The sequence below is a fragment of the Capsaspora owczarzaki genome, assembly GCF_000151315.2.
Source record: "Capsaspora owczarzaki ATCC 30864 unplaced genomic scaffold supercont2.14, whole genome shotgun sequence".
NCBI classification, from domain to species: domain Eukaryota; class Filasterea; order Ministeriida; family Capsasporidae; genus Capsaspora; species Capsaspora owczarzaki.
The window spans coordinates 612128-633565 of NW_011887305.1; the positions used below are offsets into that span (position 1 = coordinate 612128).

The 21438-nt window shown below is 52.5% G+C and overlaps 11 protein-coding genes across 12 annotated transcripts; 5 read left to right on the top strand and 6 right to left on the bottom strand.

Moving 5' to 3' along the window:
- Positions 1-27: 27 nt before the first annotated feature.
- On the bottom strand, positions 28-1777 carry CAOG_07652 (hypothetical protein). Its single transcript, XM_004343476.2, has 3 exons — positions 1026-1777; positions 721-937; positions 28-590 (listed from the first exon to the last, which is right to left on the bottom strand). The coding sequence occupies exons 1-3, from the start codon at positions 1742-1744 to the stop codon at positions 108-110; spliced, it is 1419 nt and encodes a 472-aa protein (XP_004343526.1). The 5' UTR covers positions 1745-1777; the 3' UTR covers positions 28-107.
- A 221-nt stretch (positions 1778-1998) lies between these two features.
- Positions 1999-2818, bottom strand: CAOG_07653 (hypothetical protein). Its single transcript, XM_004343477.2, has 2 exons — positions 2667-2818; positions 1999-2500 (listed from the first exon to the last, which is right to left on the bottom strand). The coding sequence occupies exons 1-2, from the start codon at positions 2789-2791 to the stop codon at positions 2368-2370; spliced, it is 258 nt and encodes an 85-aa protein (XP_004343527.1). The 5' UTR covers positions 2792-2818; the 3' UTR covers positions 1999-2367.
- Positions 2819-3303: 485 nt separating this feature from the next.
- On the top strand, positions 3304-4692 carry CAOG_07654 (hypothetical protein). The gene has a single exon (XM_004343478.2). The coding sequence runs from the start codon at positions 3457-3459 to the stop codon at positions 4591-4593; it is 1137 nt and encodes a 378-aa protein (XP_004343528.2). The 5' UTR covers positions 3304-3456; the 3' UTR covers positions 4594-4692.
- Positions 4693-6367: 1675 nt separating this feature from the next.
- On the top strand, positions 6368-7738 carry CAOG_07655 (hypothetical protein; the record flags this gene model as incomplete). Its single annotated transcript, XM_004343479.1, has 4 exons — positions 6368-6446; positions 6629-7278; positions 7412-7509; positions 7591-7738. The coding sequence occupies 4 exons, from the start codon at positions 6368-6370 to the stop codon at positions 7610-7612; spliced, it is 849 nt and encodes a 282-aa protein (XP_004343529.1). The 3' UTR covers positions 7613-7738.
- Positions 7739-7917: 179 nt separating this feature from the next.
- On the bottom strand, positions 7918-9375 carry CAOG_07656 (60S ribosomal protein L26). The gene is made up of 2 exons (XM_004343480.2): positions 8781-9375; positions 7918-8077 (listed from the first exon to the last, which is right to left on the bottom strand). Exon 1 carries the CDS (start codon positions 9333-9335, stop codon positions 8913-8915), a length of 423 nt encoding a protein of 140 aa, XP_004343530.1. The 5' UTR covers positions 9336-9375; the 3' UTR covers positions 7918-8077; positions 8781-8912.
- A 514-nt stretch (positions 9376-9889) lies between these two features.
- CAOG_07657 lies at positions 9890-12601 on the top strand. Of its 2 annotated transcripts, XM_011272443.1 has the most exons (7): positions 9890-9947; positions 10297-10366; positions 10846-11024; positions 11120-11275; positions 11353-11442; positions 11554-11830; positions 12377-12601. In XM_011272443.1, exons 1-7 carry the CDS (start codon positions 9903-9905, stop codon positions 12394-12396), a joined length of 837 nt encoding a protein of 278 aa, XP_011270745.1. In that variant the 5' UTR covers positions 9890-9902; the 3' UTR covers positions 12397-12601. The 2 variants fall into 2 exon arrangements, with proteins under 2 accessions (XP_011270745.1, XP_004343531.1); XM_004343481.2 differs by lacking the exon at positions 12377-12601 and having other exon boundaries at positions 11554-12370.
- Positions 12466-14791, bottom strand: CAOG_07658 (ras-2). The gene is made up of 4 exons (XM_004343482.2): positions 14679-14791; positions 13142-13284; positions 12858-13025; positions 12466-12756 (listed from the first exon to the last, which is right to left on the bottom strand). Exons 1-4 carry the CDS (start codon positions 14728-14730, stop codon positions 12559-12561), a joined length of 561 nt encoding a protein of 186 aa, XP_004343532.2. The 5' UTR covers positions 14731-14791; the 3' UTR covers positions 12466-12558.
- Positions 14792-15000: 209 nt separating this feature from the next.
- On the bottom strand, positions 15001-16059 carry CAOG_07659 (hypothetical protein; the record flags this gene model as incomplete). The annotated part of the gene is made up of 4 exons (XM_004343483.1): positions 15001-15550; positions 15638-15721; positions 15803-15927; positions 15982-16059. 4 exons carry the CDS (start codon positions 16057-16059, stop codon positions 15001-15003), a joined length of 837 nt encoding a protein of 278 aa, XP_004343533.1.
- A 71-nt stretch (positions 16060-16130) lies between these two features.
- CAOG_07660 (hypothetical protein) lies at positions 16131-16802 on the bottom strand (the record flags this gene model as incomplete). Its single annotated transcript, XM_004343484.1, has 4 exons — positions 16131-16215; positions 16300-16422; positions 16634-16717; positions 16792-16802. The coding sequence occupies 4 exons, from the start codon at positions 16800-16802 to the stop codon at positions 16131-16133; spliced, it is 303 nt and encodes a 100-aa protein (XP_004343534.1).
- A 350-nt stretch (positions 16803-17152) lies between these two features.
- Positions 17153-19636, top strand: CAOG_07661 (hypothetical protein). Its single transcript, XM_004343485.2, has 8 exons — positions 17153-17826; positions 17971-18060; positions 18148-18297; positions 18391-18444; positions 18530-18748; positions 18827-18954; positions 19054-19231; positions 19321-19636. The coding sequence occupies exons 1-8, from the start codon at positions 17214-17216 to the stop codon at positions 19554-19556; spliced, it is 1668 nt and encodes a 555-aa protein (XP_004343535.2). The 5' UTR covers positions 17153-17213; the 3' UTR covers positions 19557-19636.
- Positions 19637-19718: 82 nt separating this feature from the next.
- On the top strand, positions 19719-21437 carry CAOG_07662 (metallophosphoesterase 1). Its single transcript, XM_004343486.2, has one exon. The coding sequence runs from the start codon at positions 19842-19844 to the stop codon at positions 21333-21335; it is 1494 nt and encodes a 497-aa protein (XP_004343536.1). The 5' UTR covers positions 19719-19841; the 3' UTR covers positions 21336-21437.
- The last annotated feature ends 1 nt before the right edge of the window (position 21438 follows it).

Sequence of the window (21438 nt, forward strand, 5' to 3'; positions counted from 1 at the left end):
TGTCTTTGAACAATCGCTCAGAAACAATGCCGAAAGACACTGTTTATTAATTTGCAAACTACATTTCTCTGGTCCTCAAAGGCACAGACACAGGCACCATGATGTTGTCAAGGAAAGCTCCCGCTCGGGCTGACCTGAACGCTGCTGGAGCCAACTTCTCCTGATCCACTGACAGAGACTCCGCCACGCACCACACTGCCGCTTGGAGCGGATGTGCGAGCACCTTGCCAAGTCAAAATGTAGCCTTCAAATTGGGCGCGGCCGAGTTGGCTGCGCGACGAAGCACCTTCGCCGCCGTGAATGTGATTCAGCCTCACATGGGAGAGGTGCCAGCTGCCGTTGCCGAGAATAAAGATGTGCATGAAGCACTTTTCGACCGTGATGGTGAGGCTGTGGTGCGCGAGCATGCCGTGAATGAGGGCGTCCTTGGCGGCAGACAAGCCAGCCCAAAGCCGATCGCTCTTGACGATGCCTGGAATGTCCGGAAGAAACTGCATCAGCTGGAGCTCCAGCTGGAGCGGATTTCGCGAGGGACTCCGATTGACCAGCGGTTCCGCGGCGGCCAGAATGGTCGCGGCAGCTGGCCAGAACTGATTTTTTTTTTTGAGGGAGCATAACCGAAAACAAGAGTTACAAATAGCAAGCGTGAGCGTGTGTGTGTGGCAAATGTGGATGTATCAGGCTCGTAGAATAGCGCCCGCACTCCCTTGCTTGCCTCACCTGCACCTGGAGCGGGCGGTCTTCTTCAATCAGCTGCGTGAAGGTGCCAAAGACAACCTTCTTCAGCTCCTCGACTACCGCAGCATTCTGCACCAATGAATCGTCCATCTTCTTGTACAGGCGAGCATGCGTCAAGAGCCTCACTGCTCTGTCCGAGAGCGAGTCCAATGGGTTTGGCTCGTTGTGCAACCCAAAAAAGTCAAGCTCGTCCCAGACTCTGTTGCACATGAGACCAAAAAGGTTAAGGCCGAGTGCCACCCCCCCCCTGCTGCTGTTTGTCTTGTCTGTAAGCACATTTCACTTACCGATCGGTTGACAGGTGTGGCGGGCAATCCAACCTGCCCGATCGCAGGTAGTCCAGCACAACTTCAAAGTAGCTCGGATTGCGATCGATAAACAGATACCCTTTCTCGTCCTTGAGCTGCAGCCCACCAGCTTGCTCATACCGGCGCAATGCAGCAAAGTAGTTGTCGCCATTCGCCTCATCGCCAACGAGCGTCGACCACGATGTGAGAAACCGCCGACCTCCGACGTTCAGCTTGGCCAAGTCGTCCCCGTGCATCCCGACCGCCGACCCCGCCGCGACCACCACCATCTGCGCTGCTGCTGATACATTGCTTGCTGAACCAGCGGCAGCATTCAAGCTGTTGATACTCGAACCAGTGCTCGTGGTTGATGCTGAGGACGCAGCGTTGGTGTTGGTCATCAAAACCGACCCGCGGCGTTGTTGCTGCTGCTGTTGCTGCTGCTGGTCGTCCAATGCCGATGTTGGGCTCGACGCTGCTCCTGCGCTGTGAATCACCGTGATGAATGTGTGCGGCGCTGCTGTCGAAGTGCTGCTTGTGTTGTTGGCTGAGGTTGGCTGCGGTGGATTGGCTGTCGGCGTTTGGGATTGCTGCGAATCCTCCACCGACACGGTCATCGTCTTGGCCGCATTGGCGACGTCGGCCATGCAGAGCACGTCAATGTGCGAGTGATGATGATCTGGACTCAGAACGACATCCGCATCTGCATTCAGTGACATTTTGGTGTGTGTGTGTGTGGAAGCTGACTGAAGCCAAGCAAAGAGGCTATTTTTGGAGAGCGAAATCAACTGCAGATTGACAACGAAATGCTCAATTCGAGTTCAATGGAGGTTCGTGCGTATTTGAGTTGTGCGCGGATGGAGCGGTTGTTGGAGTCGAGTGCGAGCGAGGGGGGGGGGGCGCGTCAAGCGAAAAGTTTCGCTAGCCGTTTCTGATTGATTTGGCACCTAACGATTGTAATTCACTGCGGGCGTTTTGGTGTGAAGAAGAACATCTTGACGATAAACAAACATTGACATTGACACTTGGATTGGGATACATGAAACAAACAAAAGCAACAAAGACAAGAAGAACACAAAAAGAAAAGCACAACAAAGACCAACGCAGGATCACACCACACAGTCCAAACAACGAACAATTAAAAGCCTCCCAACATGTTGGTTGGAGGGTTGTTTTTGTCGACTTGCTGGTCCCATGCGATAGTTTCGTTTCCTGATCGAGTCTTGCCGGCTTTCGTTTCGTCCTGTTTCGTTTTGTTTGCTTGAGAATCTTGCTTCCTATTTTTTTTTCATTGGCTTTTTTTAAGGGTTGTGGATTGATTTCAGGAAGACGGGAGGTTTTTTCATTCGGCAGCGGCCTCCTGGGTCTTGTACCGGTCGCCAATGAAGGGCGCATACTGCAGGACGAGCTTCCATTCGGTCAGGAAGAGCAGGGCCGCGCCACCCGCAGCGCCCCACGTAGCGAGCGACGGCGTCCTGTTCTCAGATTCCCCCCAAAAAGACAAGAGTTCAGCACACCGTATAGGAGTGAGTGAGTGACATTCAACGGCGGGGGAAGTGGAGAGAGAGAGATAGAGAGACAAGGAGCAAGAGATCTCCCTTGTGCTCTCAACTCTACCCTCTCTCGCTCTGCGTCGCGTACCAGTTGCGGACGAGCTCGGGGGTGACGCCGAGGACGTCTTGTGGCATGTTCTCGATCGCTTGCTGCGCTGGCTTCTGGAGCGACTTCGGGAGAAGCTTTGGCAATCGGAGGAGGAGCGCAGACATTTGGTGGAAATGGGAAAAAAAAAAAGACTGAAAAAAAAAAAAAAAAAAAGATCAATGGAAAAAGCAATGGAAAAGGCTATCAATAGGAAGAAGGGGAGATGAAATTGTTGGATCATGGTGGAATAGAAGGAACGACGAGAAAGATGAACAAAAAGGGAGGCAGATCAGCGATATGGACCTCGATGGCGAACGAAACAGCGCTGCGGGGGTTTCTGAGAGTTGTGGGCGAAAAATCGTCCGTCCTTGTGCAAAGGCTGTGCAAAAAAGAGCTCCAATATCGAACAGCTCGACAAAAAGTGAATCGCAAGTGCTTTTTTGAATCCAAACGGGTTGCGCTTTGAAGCGATGGATGGGTTGTGCATTACAGTACAGTTGCATTGGCGCTTCATCGTTCCATCGTTCCAACCGCTTCTCGCCTATTTCTCGTTCCTTCTTTCATTATTTTCATCTTGTTTTTCGTTTTTTGTTTTCTTATTTTAGTATTTTTCCCGCCAAACCAAGTCTCAGTTTTTGTTTTTGGATTTTTCGCTCAGTTCCACGTGGAGTCGGCTTCTGCTCGAACCGCCCTCGTGTTACATCACTCCTGCAACGAGCGAATCCACCAACCCACACACTTACACACACACACGCACATACACTCTGACTTGAAAACCCCGCCGACCACAATGTCGACGTCGCGCTCGGGCAACACGAAAAAGCAGGGCCAAAAGTACCAGAATGCGTTCGCGTACCAGCACAACAAGAACAGCAAGCTCACCAAGCGCATCATGGCATTGCCAGTGGACGGTCTGTGCTTCCGATGCAAGGATATCGTCGACTGGCGCAAGCGCTTCCGCAAGTACAAGCCATTGACGCAGCCCAAGGTTTGCACCTCGTGCAGCAAGCGCACCGTCACCAAGGCCTACCACGTCATCTGCGACGGCTGTGCCGAGATCAAGAAGGTGTGCGCCAAGTGCCTCGAGCGCACGGACATTGCGCCAAAGGAAAACTACACGCCGACCGAGCTCTTCCACGAGGAGCAGAAGCGCGACAACGAGTTGCGAGCGTTGCGCGAACGCGACCGAAGGAAGGTGCTGCGCCTGGCCGAAGCCGAAGCAGAGGACGATAGCGACGCTGAAGGCTCCGATGACGACGAGGACGGCGCACCGGCCGGCAAGTCCGAGCCCGCAGTCCACCGCAGCGAACGTGTCATTGGCTCAATGTCACGGCGTCCTCTCGCCGAATCCGCCAAACCCAGCAATCCCGCAGGCGCATCAGATGATGACGACGATGATGAGGATGATGAGGCTGATGAGGAGGATTTTGATGACGAGGATTTTGACGACGACGACGACGACGAGCAAGATTTTGACGAAGAGGACGACGAAGAGGACGACAACCTTCCTGCCAAACCCGCGACTGGCAAAGCAAGCGCAGGACGCCCATCCGCTACGTCGGCAGGCAAGGGCAAGAGCAAATCGAGCAACTCGGCGCTGGATGCTCTCGACCAGGAAATTGATGAGCTGTTGGCGCTTGACGGGATGGAACTTGATGATGATGACGACGACGAAGAGCTCACTGCCGCCGAGATTGCACATGCACGAGCAGTTCATCGCCGATTGAAGGAGCGGGAGGCGCTGTCTGGCGGTTCGGCCACGCGTAAGCCTGCAGCATCGGCGACCTTTGCAACAGCAGCCTCAACGGCACCAGCAGTACCAGCAGCATCAACAGCATCAGCAGTACGCAAGCCTGCCGGCGGCCGCGTGGTTAAGACCGCTTCTGGCGTCAAGATGCGAATTGGGCCGACGCTTGGATCCAAGTGAGCGAATTGTGTCTTGTTTTTGGAACTGTTTCTTGTTGTGTGTATGAGCGTGGTGTTTTTGTTTGTTGCCTTCTGTTGATTACATCCTTACGATTGACGGTTCCATTTCAATCTTGGCGAGCCAGACAGCATATTGGAAGATCTCAGCAAAACAACAAAGACTGCCAGTCGATCTAAGCCTTTGACGCCTCAAAATACGACCAATTTTTGATTCCCAAATCTGAGAGAAATACTTCGCGTTTCATCGTCGGTGAGTCAAACTGAAGGTGTTATGGATTAAGGGAAGGGCATGCATTGGATTGTGGCGAAAAGCATTTGAAAACGAGAAAAAAAAAACCGCGAAGCAAAAGGAAGCAACTGTTTCAACATGCGCAGGAATATCAGCTGAAAGAACAAGCTAGAAGTGTGCGAATGGACATGCTCAATCCGTCAAGTTCGAGCTTCATCTTAAGAGAAGAATGAGAGAGTAGATCATCACGCCGAATCTCCATGCATGCGGTAGATGGTTGGATTTTTGCGAAAAACTGCCACTGTCATGCACCTTCCTCCTGTCCTTGCTCGGCTCCACGACATTTTCCTCTTGATTTCCTCATTCTCCTACTCCACTCTTTTGTTTGGTCAGTCTTTAGTTTCTCGCCTGCTCCCCGTCATCCATCCTCACAAGCTCGCCCTTTCCCTTGTTTGTCTATTGTTTTTTTTAATCATTCGTTGTTTTTTTCCCCCTTCTACTTTTCTCATTTTTTTTTGCTCGTCGCTTTGTCGCTGTAAGTGTTGTTTATGCTTGTGAATGTGTACCTGAGTATGAGAGCGTGTGACTGAGCGGAGGGAGGCGGGGAGGCGTGCGAGGAGCATCGGCAGGGGTCGGCAAATTCGGGATGCGTGAGGTGCACACGTGCTCCTCGTGATGTTTTGTCCTTGTGGCTTTGCACGACCTTTTGTTTTTTTTTTTATTCTCTCTCTCTCTCTCTCTCTCTCTCTCTCTCGCGCGCGCTCGAGTCCGTCGCGCGAGTAGCTCAGTTGCCACATGCCCGGGCGGGGATGCCAGCAATCATGGCTGCGCCGAGTGTGTGTCTTGGCCGAACAACACGTCTTCCAACCCGCACTCTCAACCAACACACGCTTCCCTCTTGCGCTTCCCTCGTCGCTCGTCCACTTTGCAGCACGGGATCAACTACCACTACGACGTCACAACGTGCACCACTCCGCCCCACCACCCGCACTGGCTCAGCCCCATGCGCGCTGGCTGCTGGAGGCGGGGGGTATCGTCGTCTGGTTTCGTGCGTGGTCACGTCAGCCACTAGCTTGTTGAGGCGTTGCATCGTTGCATCAGAGCGTCCGATCGCTGTGCGCTTGGTGCAACAGACAGCAAATGCAAACGAAGGGCGACTCGCAGACGCGCTCGGTTTGCCGCCAGTCCTTCTCAACGACCCGCATGACAACAACCGCGTTGAGGGTCGGCTCTCATCTCCGCTGCTCAGAAAAAAAAAAAAAGCGGTGCATGTCTTCACCAAGACAGCCCGGGTCAACTGCTGTGCCACTTGCTTCTCTGAAAATCATCACCCTCTTTCCCTTTGTTTTTATTGAAGGAAACCCACTCGCTCACTTGCGTCGCCTTGGTCTCTGATTTTGAATGAAAGACAGGCAAAGCCATTTCGAGTTCCACCCAAAATCCATCCACCCAAGCATCGAGTTAAAGGCCCGAAATTTCAACGGAAAAGGGGAAGCAACCAGCCTAGACATGCTCGCCGCTCACCATCCTCAGCCAGCATTGCACGATGGCAGCGATGCTGAACACACCGACCAAAAGCCAGCACCCGCTCCACAAGCTCAATATTCTCAAGCTGCTCAAGCCATGTACATGCCCCAGGCGTACCCCTACCACTTTGCACATATGGCCCAACAGCAACTCCTTCCCCAGCACTACCAACACCACCAGCAGCAACAAGAACAGCAACAACAGCAACAACAGCAACAACAGCAACAACAGCAACAACAACAACAACAACAACAACAACAACAACATTACGCGGCGATAGCCGCCGCAGCAGCCGCTGCCCAACATGGTTATAATTATCACGCGTACGCGTATCCGTATGGGTACTATGCCGTGCAGCCACAGGCTGCTGTAGCTCCCCCGGCTGCAGCTTCCCCGGCTGCTGCTCCCCCGGCTGCAGCTTCTCCGGCTGCTGCGACCGTTCCACCTGCAGATTTGGCTGCTGCTACAACCCCCGCAAAGCTCCGCACCCTCGCAGTGAAATTCAAAACGCCCAGGCAAACTACCCGTAAAGCCAAGTCAGCAGCACCCGCAGCACCTGCAGCACCTGCAGCACCCGCAGCACCCGCAGCACCTGCAGCACCCGCAGCACCCGCAGCGCCCGCAGCGCCCGCAGCGCCCGCAGCGCCCGCAGCGCCCGCTGCCATCGAGACAGCGCTGCCTTCGTCCTCGTCACGAAGGCTGCAGCCACGATCTGCTTCAGGTTCGGATGTTGACTCTCCCACCAATTCCGAAGGCGACGACGTTGACTCTTTGCAACTTGGCATCGAAATGGCTGCGCGTCGCAAGTTGACGCACTCTGCCATTGAACGCCGGCGTCGTGATCGTATTAACGACAGGTTCCGGGCTCTCAGGTTGGCCGTCCCTGCTTCCACTCGCGCTTCTGACGGCCCCGCGATTGCATCTTCCAAGGTACAGGAGTTCAGCGAAATGGGGTTGAGCTTGGTTGCGCTTTGCTTTTGGAGACTTGTTTTTTGGCTGGCGTTGACTGACTGACTGGCGTCGTCGTCGTCGTCGTTGTTGTTGTTGTTGCTGCTGCGTGTAGGTTTCAATTTTGCAAAACGCAATCACCTACATCGAAACCTTGCGCGGCCAGGTCAGCCAACTCCAACAGCAACTCCAATTGGCAACTTCCCAAACTGGGTACGTTTTGCAAGTGAATCGATTGATTGACTGAGCCCCCACTGTGTCCTCACTTGTTTGTACCATCTCTCGTGTCCACAGGCCAACCAATCAAGACGCTTAGCGGAGTGTGTGATTACAAACATATTTTCTTGTTCTCGTTCTCGTTCTCGTTCTCGATGCTGCTTTTCCCCCAATCCACCCTGTTCTGTTCTATACAAATCACAAAAATGGTCACGATCGCCCCAGTAATTGCTTGCATGCAGTGCGTGAGTGGTGCACAAGAGGCGTCCATCGAGTGTCGCGAATCGAATGACGGCTGCACCCCCTCCTATGCCGTTCAATCAACGCAATCCAGCGCTTCTCTTGCCATAAAGACCACACGTGAGATGGGCAAGGGACAAAGTGAAGCAAACAGGAGGACCGGAACATGGGGAAAAGGAACGTTAGCATTCGACACAAGAAGTTTGGAGCACAGCAGATAAAGCAAGGAACGACACTAAAAGCGACAAGCAGGGAGAGTTTGTTTCTGTCATTTTTCAATCATCGGCAGGACACCCCCGGGACAGTGAAGGCCAAGAAGGCAAACCTGGCACGGGAACAATGGCAAACAGAGTTCAAACGTGAGCCTGCAGTTCAGAACACCAAATCACATCAGCAAGACCAAAGAGCAACCGCATGAAAGACAAACGGCAAAGAGATGACCTCAAAAAAAGCGGTGCGGTGGCGAGCAGGAAGCTTCTGCAGCCCACCCGGCAGCCACAATGTGGTTGCAGCCAAAACGAAAAAAAAAAAAAAGTAATGCAAATCCAGCAAAGAAAAAAAAAAAAAAAAAAAACCTCAGGTCGACCACGCTGAAAAAAAAAAAAAAAAAAAAAAAAAAAAAAAAAAAAAAGAGATCGAAGAAAAAAAAAAAAAAGCCAGCTGTTGCGCCAAAGCCCGGGACGCCGCAGTCCCAAGCGCTGCCCACAGCAGTCAAATGCATGCAGTCCTTTCATGAAACCGGGCAGACGCGGTGCAGCAGCGGCGCAGGAGAGCGGCGAGAAGCACAAGAGAAGAAGAAAAAAAAAAGGACGAGCACATGTTTTTTTTTTCTTTCAAAAAAAAAAAACCATTGCATTTCCATTGCAGCTTTTTTTTTTTTTTTTTCCCCTGTGCCTGCCGCTTGCCGCTGCTGCTGCCCTTGCGCTGCTGACACTGTGAATCTCACCCCCTATTCGTCTCTCTCCACCGAGCCGGACGGACAAGTCGCACACAACGTTCAAACGGCAAAAAAAAAAAAAAAAGCTTACCTTTGAAAAAAAATCGAGAAAATAAAAAAAAAGCCTCCTTGTTCGCTTTAGCGCTGCCGTGCGATTTGCTTTGATCCACAGCAACCCCGCGCACCCCGCGCCTGGTGATTATTGTGTGGGGGGGGGGGTTGTTTACTGGCTGGCAACGGAGGCCTGAGTGTGCTTGCCCTTGGCGGCGGCGGCGTGCTTGGCCTTGCGCTCGAGGAGAGCACGGCGGTTGGCGTCGGTCTTGATCTTGGTGATCACAACCTTGGAGGGGTCAAGGCCGACAGCGACCGTGCCACCGTTGGGCTTCTCGCGGTTGAGCGAGTCGAGGTGGATGACCCACTTGCGACGGTAGACGGCAGAGACCTTGCCGGTGGTCTGCTTGTGCGAGCCACGGACAACAGTCACCTCGTCGTCCTTGCGGATGGGGAGCGAGCGGATGCCGTGCTTGGTGCGGAGCTCCTTCGAGAGGGGGGCGCTCATGAGGATGCGGCGGACCGACGACGGGGCGGCAAAGTGGGCCTTGCGGCTCTTGCGGCGCGATGAGCTGACGTCGGGGTTGAACTTCATGGCTTCTGGGGCGGAAAAGTGGAGAGAGTGAGCTCGCTTGCCGTCCAAAAGTGGAAGCGGGCGCACCGCGTGGATGTTGTTCGATTTCGTAATTCCCTTCTTCGGTCCCTCGGGATGACAACAAGAAAAAGAAATACATGTTGGATGCAGGGTTTTGCTTGGTGAAGGGGGGGGGGGAAACAAAAATTGGCGCGTGTCAGAACAGCAGGAAAAGAAACAGAAACAAAAACGATGTTTTTGTTTCTTTTGTTTGTTGCTCTGATTCGCTTGCGAGGTCCGGCTTCGTGCGTGCGTGCGTGTGCAAGTGTGATATATGACATGGAGAATGAGCCCATTCGTAGTCTGTCTGGTGGGTGGACTGGCCCAGCTCACGAGGTGATTTTTCAGAGGAATGAGATTTTGCTTTTGGCAAACTTTGTGAGCAATCCCTGCCACCTCCAAAGTCCCCTGTCGCCCCTCGAACATGCAACGATCGACTCGAAATGGCATGTCCCATTTAACTCACACTACTACTTGTCAATCGCTCGGGGCTATTTTGGAGCACGTCAGTCTTTCAAAATACACAAAATGGCTTCGATTGACAAGAGCAAGATTGGCTGGGAGCACTATGCGGTCAGTCCCCCCCCCACCACATCCATCGATTGGCACACAGCACAGCCTTATTACGCAGTCGCAGATCTGGAGTTGGGGCTTGGAAGAGTGAGGGTTTGAGCAAGAAGTGCGTAGTGACGACATTGATTGCTGCAGTGGTCGGGTTTTGTTTGTATGGCTTTCTTCGAGGTCGTTTCTTCCGCCCTTTTTTTGATTTTCGTTCGCTGTGCATCGTTGCTTGCTGCTGCTGCTGATGGTCTTGCTCATCCGTTTGCTGCGTGCCTCACATTCAACGTCGGATGAGCGCGATGAAACCCTGTTATTCATGCATTTTGACGGTTTTTTGGTTTGTTTTTTGGTTGTTGAATAGGACTACGGTGAAGGCTTCCACGACCGCCTCGCAACCCACTGGCCCGAGCCCCGCGAGCAACTGCACGCAGGTACGCAATGCGCAGTCGCGTCCGTGCGCTCAAACACTCATCACACGCTCATCCTGGATCCAATCGCGAAAAACGCCAACCTTAAAGCAATGACGATTTTTTTTTTTTTTTTTTTTTTTTGCTTTTTTGGCTTTTTTGTCTTTTTTGACGGTTTTTGTTGGTTTTGAGCGGTTGTGCTCATCACAACATTCAGCATCATGATCCCGATTGCACAATGGCAGATGGAGTGCATTGTCTGGTTTTTGGTTTACCGGAAAGCAGAGTGCTGGGAATTTTTGAAACCAAATCGACATTCCCCCCCTTTTTTGAATGTTTTTGACGTACTGTCAATACTTTGAGGTGTTTGTTGAGCGTGTCGGATGCTTGTGGATGGAAGACGCACGATCTCTTGATGTAATCGTGCGGTGAAGCTGGGGTCGCATTTTTTGGATCTTCTGTGGTCGTGGGTTGATGTTCTGACATGTTCTGAACAATTTTAGGTGGCTGGCGGATGACCAAGCGCATTGCTCTTGAACTCAACCTCGCGGACAGCGAGGGCGCGGAAGGCAAGCATTACCTAGACTTGTGCTGTGGCGAGGGCGCTTCGGCCATCCAGCTCGCCAAGGAGTACAACTGCAAGATCACCGGCATTGACATTGTTGAGAAGGCAATCAACCGGGTGAGTGCTGCACCGTGTCGCAATCGACGAGTGTTCTCTTGGTTGCCTCATTCATTTTTCTCTTACTCTCCCTCTCTTCTACTACTACTGCTTAGGCCAAGGAGCAAGCCAAGGCCGACAAGGTCGAGCACCTCGTCACGTTCGTGGCCTGCAACGCCTTCCAGCTTCCGTTTGCTGATGGCTCGTTCGATGCCATTTTCGGCCAAGACCCCGATGCGCTCAGCCACCAGGATCGCGTTCACATCTTCCGTGTAGGCAGGCTTGTCTTTGTACCTCGGTCATGCTTGCCAGTGTTTGTTCTGACCTTTGCACCGCGTCTTGTTTCCAGGAATGCCTCCGTGTCCTCAAGCCCAACGGCCGCTTTGTCTTCTTCCACCACTGGATTCCCGGTCTCGGTTTCCCCGAAGATGAGGCCAAGGTGGGTTTGCAGTTTGTACCATGCTCTTTTGTCCGACCGTTTTGATTTCTCGTTTCTCAACTTTTTTGTCTTTTTCTTTTCTGATTCTGAACTCTGATTCTGATTATCCAGGCCATCGATGCCAAGAACGAAGAACTCAAATTCCTCGCCATGAACAACTGCAACGCCGACACCTACCTGAAGGACATGAAGACGGCCGGCTTTGTCATTGACGACGCCGAGGACATTGGCGACCTGGCTGCTGCTCATCTGCGTGGCGTCGCCTTGTCTCACTACAAGAAGAATGGCAAGATTGGCGACGCGTGGCTCCAGAACAACCTCGACTACATTGATCGCGGTCGTCGCTTTGGCCTTTGGTGCACCGCCCACAAGGAAGGCTCCTCGCAGGGTAATGTTCGCACCTCGTCCTTCAATGCCAACGAACCCCCTGCGTACACGACCACGAGCACAGTCACAGCAGAGGAGCTGGCGCAGGCGCAGGGCCGCATCCGCGCGCTCGAGATGCAACTCCGCTCTGTCGATGAGCGTGCCTCCTCGGCCGTCGCAGTAGCCTCGACTCTTTCTGTGATTGCGGGTGTGGTGGTTGTGGCCGCGGGAATTCGCCTGTACCTTGCTCGCTGAGGATTGAAATGCACTTTTTTTCTCTCTTTGTGTTTTTTTTTTCTCTCTTTTGGGCTTTCTCAGCTCGCCCGCTTCTTCTCCACTCCTCTCCCATCATACTTTCGCACGAGGGAGGAGATGACTGCACACGACCAGCTTGCAGCTGTCTCTTGTCTGCTACCGCGCGTGAGATGCTGCTTGCTTTGGTCGTGTGTCTGCTGATTTTTCTTCCGTTTTTTTTCAACTCTTTCAAATGCACAATTACGGGTCATACCTATTACATATTCACCTCTGTGTTCATGTGATGACTTTGGTTTGCTCCTCCCACCAACAGTGATTTTCACCAGCCAGTGAAGCATCTTAGGAATCTGTCGCATCAGTGTCATCGTTCTTAGACCGTGTGCATGTTGATTTTCATTTGCAAGCATACCAGTCGTGTGTGTGTGTGGTTTTTTGCTTGTCTCGACACCCAAACAACAAACCCTTTGCATCTATTTGCGTGTACAACGAGGGAAATCAAGCAATCACACAGCCACCGCTCTTGTCCTTTTGTGGCGGCAGCGAGTCCTTGTCAACCTCCTCAAGCAGTGATTCGAAAATCTCCTTGACACTGTTATTCCGCTTGGCAGACGACTCGACAAAGCCACAGCCCCACTGCGCGGCGAGCTCGCGCCCGTCCTCGAACGTCACAACGCGCTCGCCGACGAGATCCGTCTGATTAGTGAATGGGGGGGGGGTGCGGGAATCGTTGAGTGCGCTCACAAAGAACAAAAAGCAACGAAAGAACGAAAGCAACACAAAGCTGCAACCCCTACCTTGTTGCCAACGAGTACCAATGGGACAGAGTTGGTGCCGGTCATGTTGAGCAGCTTTTCGCGAATGATTTTCAGCATCTCAAAGCTCGTGCGAGACGTCACCGAGTACACCAGCACGTAGCCGTGAATGCCGACGGAATAACGCGTGGGGAAGATGGAAAACTCGTCCTACAGCGTCAAGACCAGAACCCAAACACCAAAAAAACCAACAGAAGGAATGAGCCTCGAGCACGACATGGAAGTGCACACTGTGGAGGATGAGTGCGAAGTGGAGAAACTCATACCTGGCCGGGTGTGTCGACAATTTCAACCAGGAAATCGCGGCCTCCTCGCAAGCTCAGTGGCTTTTGGTAGGTGTTTTCAATGGTCGGGTTGTATGTTTCCGAGAACTGGCCTTCGATGAACTGCATGGTGAGCGATGATTTGCCTGCTCAGACAAGACAAACAAAAGAATTTTTCAATGAGTCATCTTCTCAGACCGAATGCGCAAATCTAAACGAGCCACGACCGCGGCGCGGCGTCTTTTGCGCAACAAAGACCGTTCGACGATTGCATGTTTTCAGCGAGGTAAGTCGCCACCACCACCACCGCCCACGAGCGAGGAAGCGGCACCGCGTCATCAAAAACTGACACGAAAGAGGAATAAAGTCGAAAAGAAGCTCCGAACGAAGACAAAGAGGCGCCTTGGGGTCTGCATGCTGCGACTGTAGCTCGGTGTTTTGTATGGAATGCTCGAATGCGTCGCAGGGCACCCATACAGCCGATGAGCTGGGGGGGGGAGAGAGAGAGAGACAGAGAGAAGGGAAGCTGGGTATTGTCGGAGGTTTAGTTGTGGCGTGTTTTGAGCTCTTGTCGCGTTTGCCATTCACCAACGCTAGCAGCGCCGTCCACTGTACTGTTGCAATGAAAGCAGCAGAAGAGACATTGCGACTTGCGCTGGCTTTGAATTGGGAAGTGGGAGGACGCAGGCGAGGCAGAAACAACGGGGTCGGAGCTTCGTCGCTGCTCTGCCAGTTACAGCACTCTGGCGACGCTTCTCCACTGCAGTGCGCGTCAGTCAACACACACAATGCATGTTCACTCTGAAGCAACAGGACAGTGGGATTCTGTCTCTCTGTCTCTCTCTCCGATCGCTCTAGCGACATTACCTCTGGTTCACGTTCCAAAAGCACTAAACCATTGCTCCAGCCAACCCCGACGCGCAACCCTTTCAGTCAGTTCATTCACATCCTGCACTCTCGTTCGTTGCCAACGCTCGCTCAGCTTGGCATTGCCCACTCTGGAAGGAGAGGGGGGAGGAGAGGCTGGTTATTCCGCTCTGAACCTTCGTTTTTGCTTCGTTGAACCTTCTACCACCACCTCGTCCGCGTCCGTTCCGTTCCCCTCTCCCACAAAAGCACAGGCTGCTCGCATAAGCACAAAGCCATGGCGTGTTCGTCGCCGCTGCCACCCAAACAAACAACCAGGCAAGCCGCCAGTCAACAAACGCACAAATCCATCTCAATGACGTTCCAGCCAACTTTTTTTTTTTTTTTTTTTTTCGGTTTTGCATGTGATATTGCGTTGTTTTTTTCCGTTACAACCACAACAACAGTCATCCATTATCAGAGGTATGAACGACAGCCTCATTACATGATTGAGGATTGTATAGCGTTGTGTGTGGTCTCGCTTGCTGAGGCGCTTCGTGCGTTCAATCTGCTGAAACACGGCTCAGATTGCGCTTCGTTTCACACAATTCTCACTCCCACAACCCCCAAGTTCTCAGTGCTGAATGAACGAGGGATAGAGAGAGAGAGACGGCATTGATGTTGAAAAACTCACCGACAGCGCGGAAGCCCATCACGGCAAACTTTCTACTGCGTGCTGAGGACATTGTCGAAACAAAAACTGGGCAAAGAAAAAAAAAATCTCAGAACTTGAAACAAAGAAATAAGACTGAACTGAAATTGAAATTTGTATATCGAAATACAGCACAAAAGAAGCAGCAACCAATGAACTCAAAGCTCGAGTTGCAGATCTACGAAAAGGATCAGGAAATTGGCGAGCGTGTTGGCTGCGTCCGATGGGACGGAGCTTGATGATGACGACGACAAAGAACTCACTAGTCAAGGAGCGGGAGGGCAGACAGTTCCCATGACTGTCGTTAAACATATCCAACACGAAGCGATTCAAACGCTACATCGGAGGGAGACTTGCTGGCTCGAACTTGAACCTGCCAACCCGCGCGCATTTGTCGAAAGACAGGATGATTGGCTGGCAGGATTGTCACAAGCTCGAGGCTCGAATCGACGAGGGTCGGTTTCACCGAGCATTCGTATCGAATAGCACCTTGCTCATCTCGGATAATCAAATCAAAGCCGCTGCTGCCGTTGCTGTCAGAGCGGTTACTCATGTCACGAAGCACTTGAATTGCTTTCACACGGATTGAATTTCCTTGAGGCACAGTGACTTTCAGAACGCGGTCGGGGGTATCGACATGAAACCATTCTCGTTTGGTATGCTGCACGCCTTGCCAGTAGTGCGCTTCGTCCATAATGAGTTCGGCAAGCTCGTTTGGTAGGGCGGGCAGAGCTGCCGATTGATCCTCCAGCTCCTGTCCGCTGGTCAGCAAGAGAAACACGTTGTGAAGGTCTTCAGCAGTTGCCAATCGTGGAAGCAAGGAGAATGCAAGAGGGTTGAGCTGGCGATAAATGCTGTGCAACGAACAATCAAGGTGAATGAGCACGCAGCAGGGCGAGTCCGGTGGTTGGAGGACAAATCGTTCGGACAAACAAACCTACCTAAGGTCATTCAGAGTTCGGTTGACATGACGCGCTTCATTAATCGCTTGAATACCAGCATTGCCAATGCAATTTAAATGTACCCTGTCGTTTCAGGGGTGAGCAACGTTTGTCTGAGCCTCGCCCAACGACCGAGACCAGCAAGCAAAGCGCACAGCAACTTACTCGAGCCACCACAGCTGTTTGTTCACCATGAGTGCTTCAGCGATTGCCTGCGCTCCAATGTTACCAATGTGATTCTCTTCCAAACTGTCCACATTTCCTCCATCAGTGAACACTCCTAACACCTTCTACTTGATCACATGCATCAGTCAAAGTGAGATTCCTTACAATAGCATCCGCACCATCTTGTTCACTTTGAGTGTGTCAGCAATCGCCTGTGCTCCAACATCGCCAATCTCATTGTTGTGCAGACTGTTCATCTCAACCCTCCATCGGTGAGCACTCTTCTGAATCGCCCACCCTCACGCATCAGTCAAAGTGGAATGGCTTACTAGAGCTCCTTCAGCGTCTTGTTCACTCTGAGTGCCTCAGCAATGGCCTGCGCTCCAGCATCGCCAATCTGATTCTGATACAAACTGTCCATCCCTCAGTGAACCACCCTTGCAGTCCCTCTACTGAAATCACCCACTCACATCAAAGTGAGATAGATGATGCCTTACCTGAGCACAGCCAGTGTCGTGTTCACCTTGAGTGCTTCACCAATCGCCTGCGCTCCGGCAGCGCCAATCTGATTCTCTCGCAGGCTGTCCGTCCCCTCCGTTCGTGAGCACTCGGACTGACCTCTACTTGATCACCCACTCATAAGCACCAGTAGATGCGAATTGACTGACTTGAGCTCCTTCAGCGTCTTATTCACTTTGAGTGCCTCAGCGAGTGCCCGCGCTCCAACAATGCCAATCTGATTCTCACTCAGACTGTCCACATCCCCCTCCATCAGTGAGCACTCTACTGAATCACCCACTCACATGCACCAGCAAGAGTGAGATGCCTTACTTGAGCGTGTCAAGCGTCGTGTTCACTTTGAGTGCCTCAGCAATCGCTTGTGCCTCAGCATCGCTAATCTGATTGTCATCCAGGCTGTCCTCCTTTGTATCCGTACACACGCTATCACGCTGCTCCAATCAACTCGGGCTTTTCTCTTACAAGAGCACCCGACTCGCATTGCTGACTTGGTCGTACAACTCCCGCTGTCTCTGGTTCATATTCTGATACGACAACATTGGCAAAAAGAGTGTTGAATCGAAACAAACAAAAAGGACTGCCAGTCTGAGTCAATTCCAAAAAGAAAAACAAAAAAAAGCCTCAAAACGCCACGGCACTTCAAAACGACGACCGTGTGCACATTATCATCCAGTACAGACTTTCACTCTCATTGGATCTTCTTGCCTTTCGAACAAGATCGATGCAATGGAACAAAAGGCATTGAAATTGAAACCAGTCCCTTTCTCAGCCCTTTTTCTCAGTAATTTTTCTCAGTCATTTTTCTCTGTAATTTTCTCTTTCATTTCTCAATTTCTCAGTCTCTTTTCTCAGTCTCTTTTCTCAGTCCCTTTTCTCAAATTTCTCGCCGCGCATGCTTGACGTGCGAGTGACGCTTGCGCGGAACGGCGTCTTCTTTGCTGGCGAGACGGTGCATGCGACGATTGCGCTGACAAACCTCAATTCCAGCGCCAAGCCGACCGACGCGAGTACGACTGGAACGACTGGTACAAGCACGAGCGGCGTCGAGAAGATTGCCTGGGTCAGCGCCCAAGTCACCTGCCACGCGCGCCTCAACGCGGCGTACACGAACGCAGATGCAGTCGCAAACAACCCGCAGCGACATCCGCACGCGCGCGACGCGGAGGTCATGACGGACGACGCGGCGCCAATCGCGGCAGTCCAGCTGGCAATGAAACAGCTCTCAGCGCCGTCCACTGCGACGCCAGCCATCGAGAGCCATCATCATCAAGATGGTCAACATCATCGTCATGATCATAGTAGCCATCACGACGTCCATCCCGATGCTCAACAAGGCCCAGGTGTCCAGTCAACCGCCTCGTCCTTGCTCTCATTCTTCTCGTCCTTCCTGCCAGGCGGATTGGTGTCCGAACCGTCAACCCCGAACAGTCACCCGCCATCACAGCAGACAGTGTCGCCAAACCACAGTCACACTGCGCACTCGGGTCGCGCATCACGCCATCGAGGTCAGTGTTGTTGTCGATCGTAGAGCAAATCGGTTGTGCTGATCTGATCTTGCTTGCTTGTCGTTCGAGAAATCGTGGGATGGGCAGATAGGCTTGGTCTGCAGTCGATACTAAAGTGCCTCTGCTCTGATGTTGTGTGATTAGGCGACGATTCGAATGGCGTGTTGATGTTTAGCTCGCCTCTTGTGATTCTGACCAACAACACGTTACTGGAAGCAGGCCAAGCACAGTCATGTAAAGCGTGGCATGCAGTCTCATTGGGATGCGTTGCAGAGCGTCAGCGACTGACTCACCCGTTCGCTTTGACCGTGCCACCGACAGTCGAGTACATGGCTCCCTTGCCGTTGGACATTCCCCCATCACATCGCGGCGTTTCTGCAGGCTACACTTATCGAATTAACGTTGGCGTTCAGCTTGGAAATGCCGATCCAGTCTCCCTTCCCGTTTCGTTCCGTGTGTTTGTTATTCAGCGTGAGTCAAATGTGTCACAACGAGTAATGTCATTTTTTTGTTGTGTTTGGGTCAGTCCCTGACGAAATCTCTCTTTCAATCCTCATTCTCCAGCTGTGGAAATGCTCACCTCAACATTAGCTGCACTCCATCTGGATCGTGACTCGGGTGAGTGCCAGAATGTGTTCGGAATTTTTGTTGTCGTGATCGATTGGTTTGATTCACCATATTTTATTTTTGGCTCGGGTGCCAGAGCGAAAACGGTCAATATCGCGCCAAAGTCCCTTGCCGCAACAAGATGGGGCGAAACGGGGCCTTGGCGAAGAGTCTCGCCAAGCTTTGACACGGAGATCGTTCCCGTCGTTGCCAGAGCCAGCAGGCGGGCCATCTCGTTCGGAACTCTGGGACTCGGATACCATTTTCGAGCTTTTGTCGCTAGTCACTGCCAATGTATCCACTCGACAAGGGGCATGTAAGACGCGCCTCTTGAATCTGTTCGCACACCTTTTGGAACGTTTTTTTTTTGTTTTGACTTGATGCGGATTTGCAGCGAAATTCAACATCACCTCCTCCATTGGGCATGTGGCGCGCTTCAAACTACGAAAACCCGCCTATCGACTGGGCGAGGATGTCGTTGGAACCTTTGATTTTTCGGACGCAACCATCCCTTGTTATCAGGTTGAGCTCGACAGCCGTTTTGGTGTGTTGGTTGTCAAAAGTACCATGTACTCATTTCAAGCAAATGTGTATGTTTTCCTTTTGTCTTTTTGCGTCCAGATTGCCATTCATCTGGAATGCATCGAAACGGTCGGGTTGCCATACGCTGTCAACCCGCAAAAACTGTCCACCACGCGGCTTCATGCCGAGCATCACGAATTCTGCGCCCATACAAAGCAGCTCCATGTTGCGCTTCCTGTTCCTCAAGCAAGCACGCCTGATTTCGACACGGATTTGCGTACGAGGGCAGCGCCTTTGTTCTTGTTTTTGTTGTTGTTCTGGACACTGACAAAGTCTGCTTGCGTTTCTTGATGCGTCCATCATCAGTTTCTGTCAAGTGGAGGCTGCGAATCGAGTTTGCGATCGCCTCTCGGGTTGACCAAGGCAAGCCTATTCTTCCGGATTGCGAGCCGTTGCTCGACTCGAACGAAACGTGGGTTTCTCCGACGCAAATCCAGGCCGAGCTGTTGTCCATGACCATTCCGCTGGTCGTCATTGCTGCGCATCCGCTACACGTTCATTCGCCCGCCCTAGTGACCGCGGCTCTGCTCAAGCACGAGTGATTGGTTGGATCGATGATGCATTCTTAGCTTGCTGCTCTGTTGTTCTCAATGCCAATAACACACCATCCCACTCCCCAACAGCAATTGTCATGCACAATTTTGCGGCTCAATGATATTTTCGCCTCGTTTTTTCGGTTTCTGAGCAGCTCAGTCTAATTGTCTTCTTCTTTTCCCTTTTCCGCCACATTTCTACAGTTCTCAATGCGAGCATCCTGAGCCAAATTTCAAGCCTTGGCTCATCTTCATATCCAGATCTACAAGTAGAGAACAAACCGCTTGCACCCAATGGTTCGCCAGCTGCAACGTGCAATTCTGGTCATTCTGGTTGTCGTCGGAGTGTGCCTTTGGATGACCGAAGTCGTGCTCTTCCAGCAGATCGGGCTTTACAATGCAGTCATCCACAATACTGACTGCACTTCATGGCCAACGCTGGGTCGGGTCGGGATGAACACTGCTCAAGCTCACTCTGCGTTACCAGAGTTCAACAAGATTGAGCCCAAGACCAAGACCGAGTCCGAGTCCGAGTCCGCGTCCGCGTCCGAGCCACACGCAATCCGATTGCTGGTCATTGCAGATCCGCATCTCATCGGGCACCAGCGGGGTCACTGGCTCGATCGGCTGAGGCGCGAGTTTGCAATGCAGCAGTCCTTCCGAGCGATTGCTCAGTTGCTGCCGGAAGACCAGCGTCCGCACGCCGTGTTGCTGCTTGGAGACATCTTTGATGAAGGCCAATGGGACACCCAAGAAAACTGGGACGACGATCTGAGGCGGTTTCATCGCGTGTTTGACATGTCGAGCATGCGCAGTCCCAATCGTCAACCACCGTTGCTCAAGGTCGTCGTTGGGAATCACGATGTTGGATTTCACTATGTCATGAATCAATGGCTGCTCGAGCGTTTTGCCCATGCGTTCGGCCCAGCCACGGATTCGATCATGATTTCGAGCAACTCTGACAGAACGACCGAGCGACAGTCCATCCAGCTCGTCACGTTGAACAGTATTGCGATGCGCCAGGATGGGTGTACACTGTGTAACGCCACACGAAGTCGCATCTCGGACATTGCACAAGAGTTGACGCTCCAACCGGACACGACCGAGCGCCCGCCAGTCGTTCTTGCAATGCATTTCCCTCTCTTCCGGACAAGCATTGCCGATCGCATTGCCGATCGCATTGCCGATCACATTGCACGTGGCACCAAGATGGAGCGCACCGCAGACGAGAGCAATCGCCAAGAGCTGCCACCGACGTCGGTGACCTGTCCGGTTCCTCAGGACCGCTCGGGCGTTTTGCAGCTCCACCGCTCTGGTCGTGTCGCCAGGCGGCAAGTCTCAAGTCATGAAGTTGTCACTCTTCCTGACTTGCTACCTCTGGTGAACTTGTCAGAGGAGCAGCTCGCCGAGATGAGGTCGGGCGAAGACCGCGAGACCATTTCCGAGGAAGGCACAAAGCTTTTACTGGAATCGCTGGCCCCTCGGCTTGTATTCTCGGCCCACGCTCACGAAGATTGTGTCTTTACGCACTCTGATGGCACCATCGAGGTCAGCGTCGGCTCGTTCAATCGCCGCAACGACCCGGATGCGCGGTTTCTGCTTGCCACGGTCTCGACCGACGCCTCTTCGCCTGTGGTCGCGTCCGTTGTGTTTTGCCACATCCCTCACGAGGACGTCGTCTACGTCATGTACGCTATTGCCGTAGCGTGTGTGGCACTGGTTGCGCTCTACTCTGGCGTCTCGTTTGTCTGGCAAACCGTCCAATCGAGGCGCCGAAAGCGAGCCTAACGTTGCGCAACTCGGACGGGGTTGAGTTTGGTATCGTTGGACCCCACCGTGCCTGCATGTCAGTGTTGATTGTACTAGAAGCTCAGTCGCTAAGATTTGGCAT

What these genes read in the sequence shown, in the direction of transcription:
- CAOG_07658 (XM_004343482.2), bottom strand. Translation starts at nt 14,730, where the DNA reads ATGTCCTCAGCACGCAGTAGAAAGTTTGCCGTGATGGGCTTCCGCGCT. An exon ending in TTGTCGACACACCCGGCCAG is followed by an intron (nt 13,026 to 13,141) that starts GTATGAGTTTCT and finishes TTGACGCTGTAG; the next exon opens with GACGAGTTTTCCATCTTCCC. An exon ending in TGGTACTCGTTGGCAACAAG is followed by an intron (nt 12,757 to 12,857) that starts GTAGGGGTTGCA and finishes TTCACTAATCAG; the next exon opens with ACGGATCTCGTCGGCGAGCG.
- CAOG_07652 (XM_004343476.2), bottom strand. Translation starts at nt 1,744, where the DNA reads ATGTCACTGAATGCAGATGCGGATGTCGTTCTGAGTCCAGATCATCAT. An exon ending in CCACACCTGTCAACCGATCG is followed by an intron (nt 938 to 1,025) that starts GTAAGTGAAATG and finishes CATGTGCAACAG; the next exon opens with AGTCTGGGACGAGCTTGACT. An exon ending in ACCGCCCGCTCCAGGTGCAG is followed by an intron (nt 591 to 720) that starts GTGAGGCAAGCA and finishes AAAAAAAATCAG; the next exon opens with TTCTGGCCAGCTGCCGCGAC.
- CAOG_07661 (XM_004343485.2), top strand. Translation starts at nt 17,214, where the DNA reads ATGCTTGACGTGCGAGTGACGCTTGCGCGGAACGGCGTCTTCTTTGCT. An exon ending in CCGTGTGTTTGTTATTCAGC is followed by an intron (nt 18,298 to 18,390) that starts GTGAGTCAAATG and finishes CTCATTCTCCAG; the next exon opens with CTGTGGAAATGCTCACCTCA. An exon ending in ATCCACTCGACAAGGGGCAT is followed by an intron (nt 18,749 to 18,826) that starts GTAAGACGCGCC and finishes GCGGATTTGCAG; the next exon opens with CGAAATTCAACATCACCTCC.
- CAOG_07653 (XM_004343477.2), bottom strand. Translation starts at nt 2,791, where the DNA reads ATGTCTGCGCTCCTCCTCCGATTGCCAAAGCTTCTCCCGAAGTCGCTC. An exon ending in CCCGAGCTCGTCCGCAACTG is followed by an intron (nt 2,501 to 2,666) that starts GTACGCGACGCA and finishes ATCTGAGAACAG; the next exon opens with GACGCCGTCGCTCGCTACGT.
- CAOG_07654 (XM_004343478.2), top strand. Translation starts at nt 3,457, where the DNA reads ATGTCGACGTCGCGCTCGGGCAACACGAAAAAGCAGGGCCAAAAGTAC.
- CAOG_07656 (XM_004343480.2), bottom strand. Translation starts at nt 9,335, where the DNA reads ATGAAGTTCAACCCCGACGTCAGCTCATCGCGCCGCAAGAGCCGCAAG.
- CAOG_07657 (XM_004343481.2), top strand. Translation starts at nt 9,903, where the DNA reads ATGGCTTCGATTGACAAGAGCAAGATTGGCTGGGAGCACTATGCG. An exon ending in CCGCGAGCAACTGCACGCAG is followed by an intron (nt 10,367 to 10,845) that starts GTACGCAATGCG and finishes GAACAATTTTAG; the next exon opens with GTGGCTGGCGGATGACCAAG. An exon ending in TTGAGAAGGCAATCAACCGG is followed by an intron (nt 11,025 to 11,119) that starts GTGAGTGCTGCA and finishes ACTACTGCTTAG; the next exon opens with GCCAAGGAGCAAGCCAAGGC.
- CAOG_07662 (XM_004343486.2), top strand. Translation starts at nt 19,842, where the DNA reads ATGGTTCGCCAGCTGCAACGTGCAATTCTGGTCATTCTGGTTGTCGTC.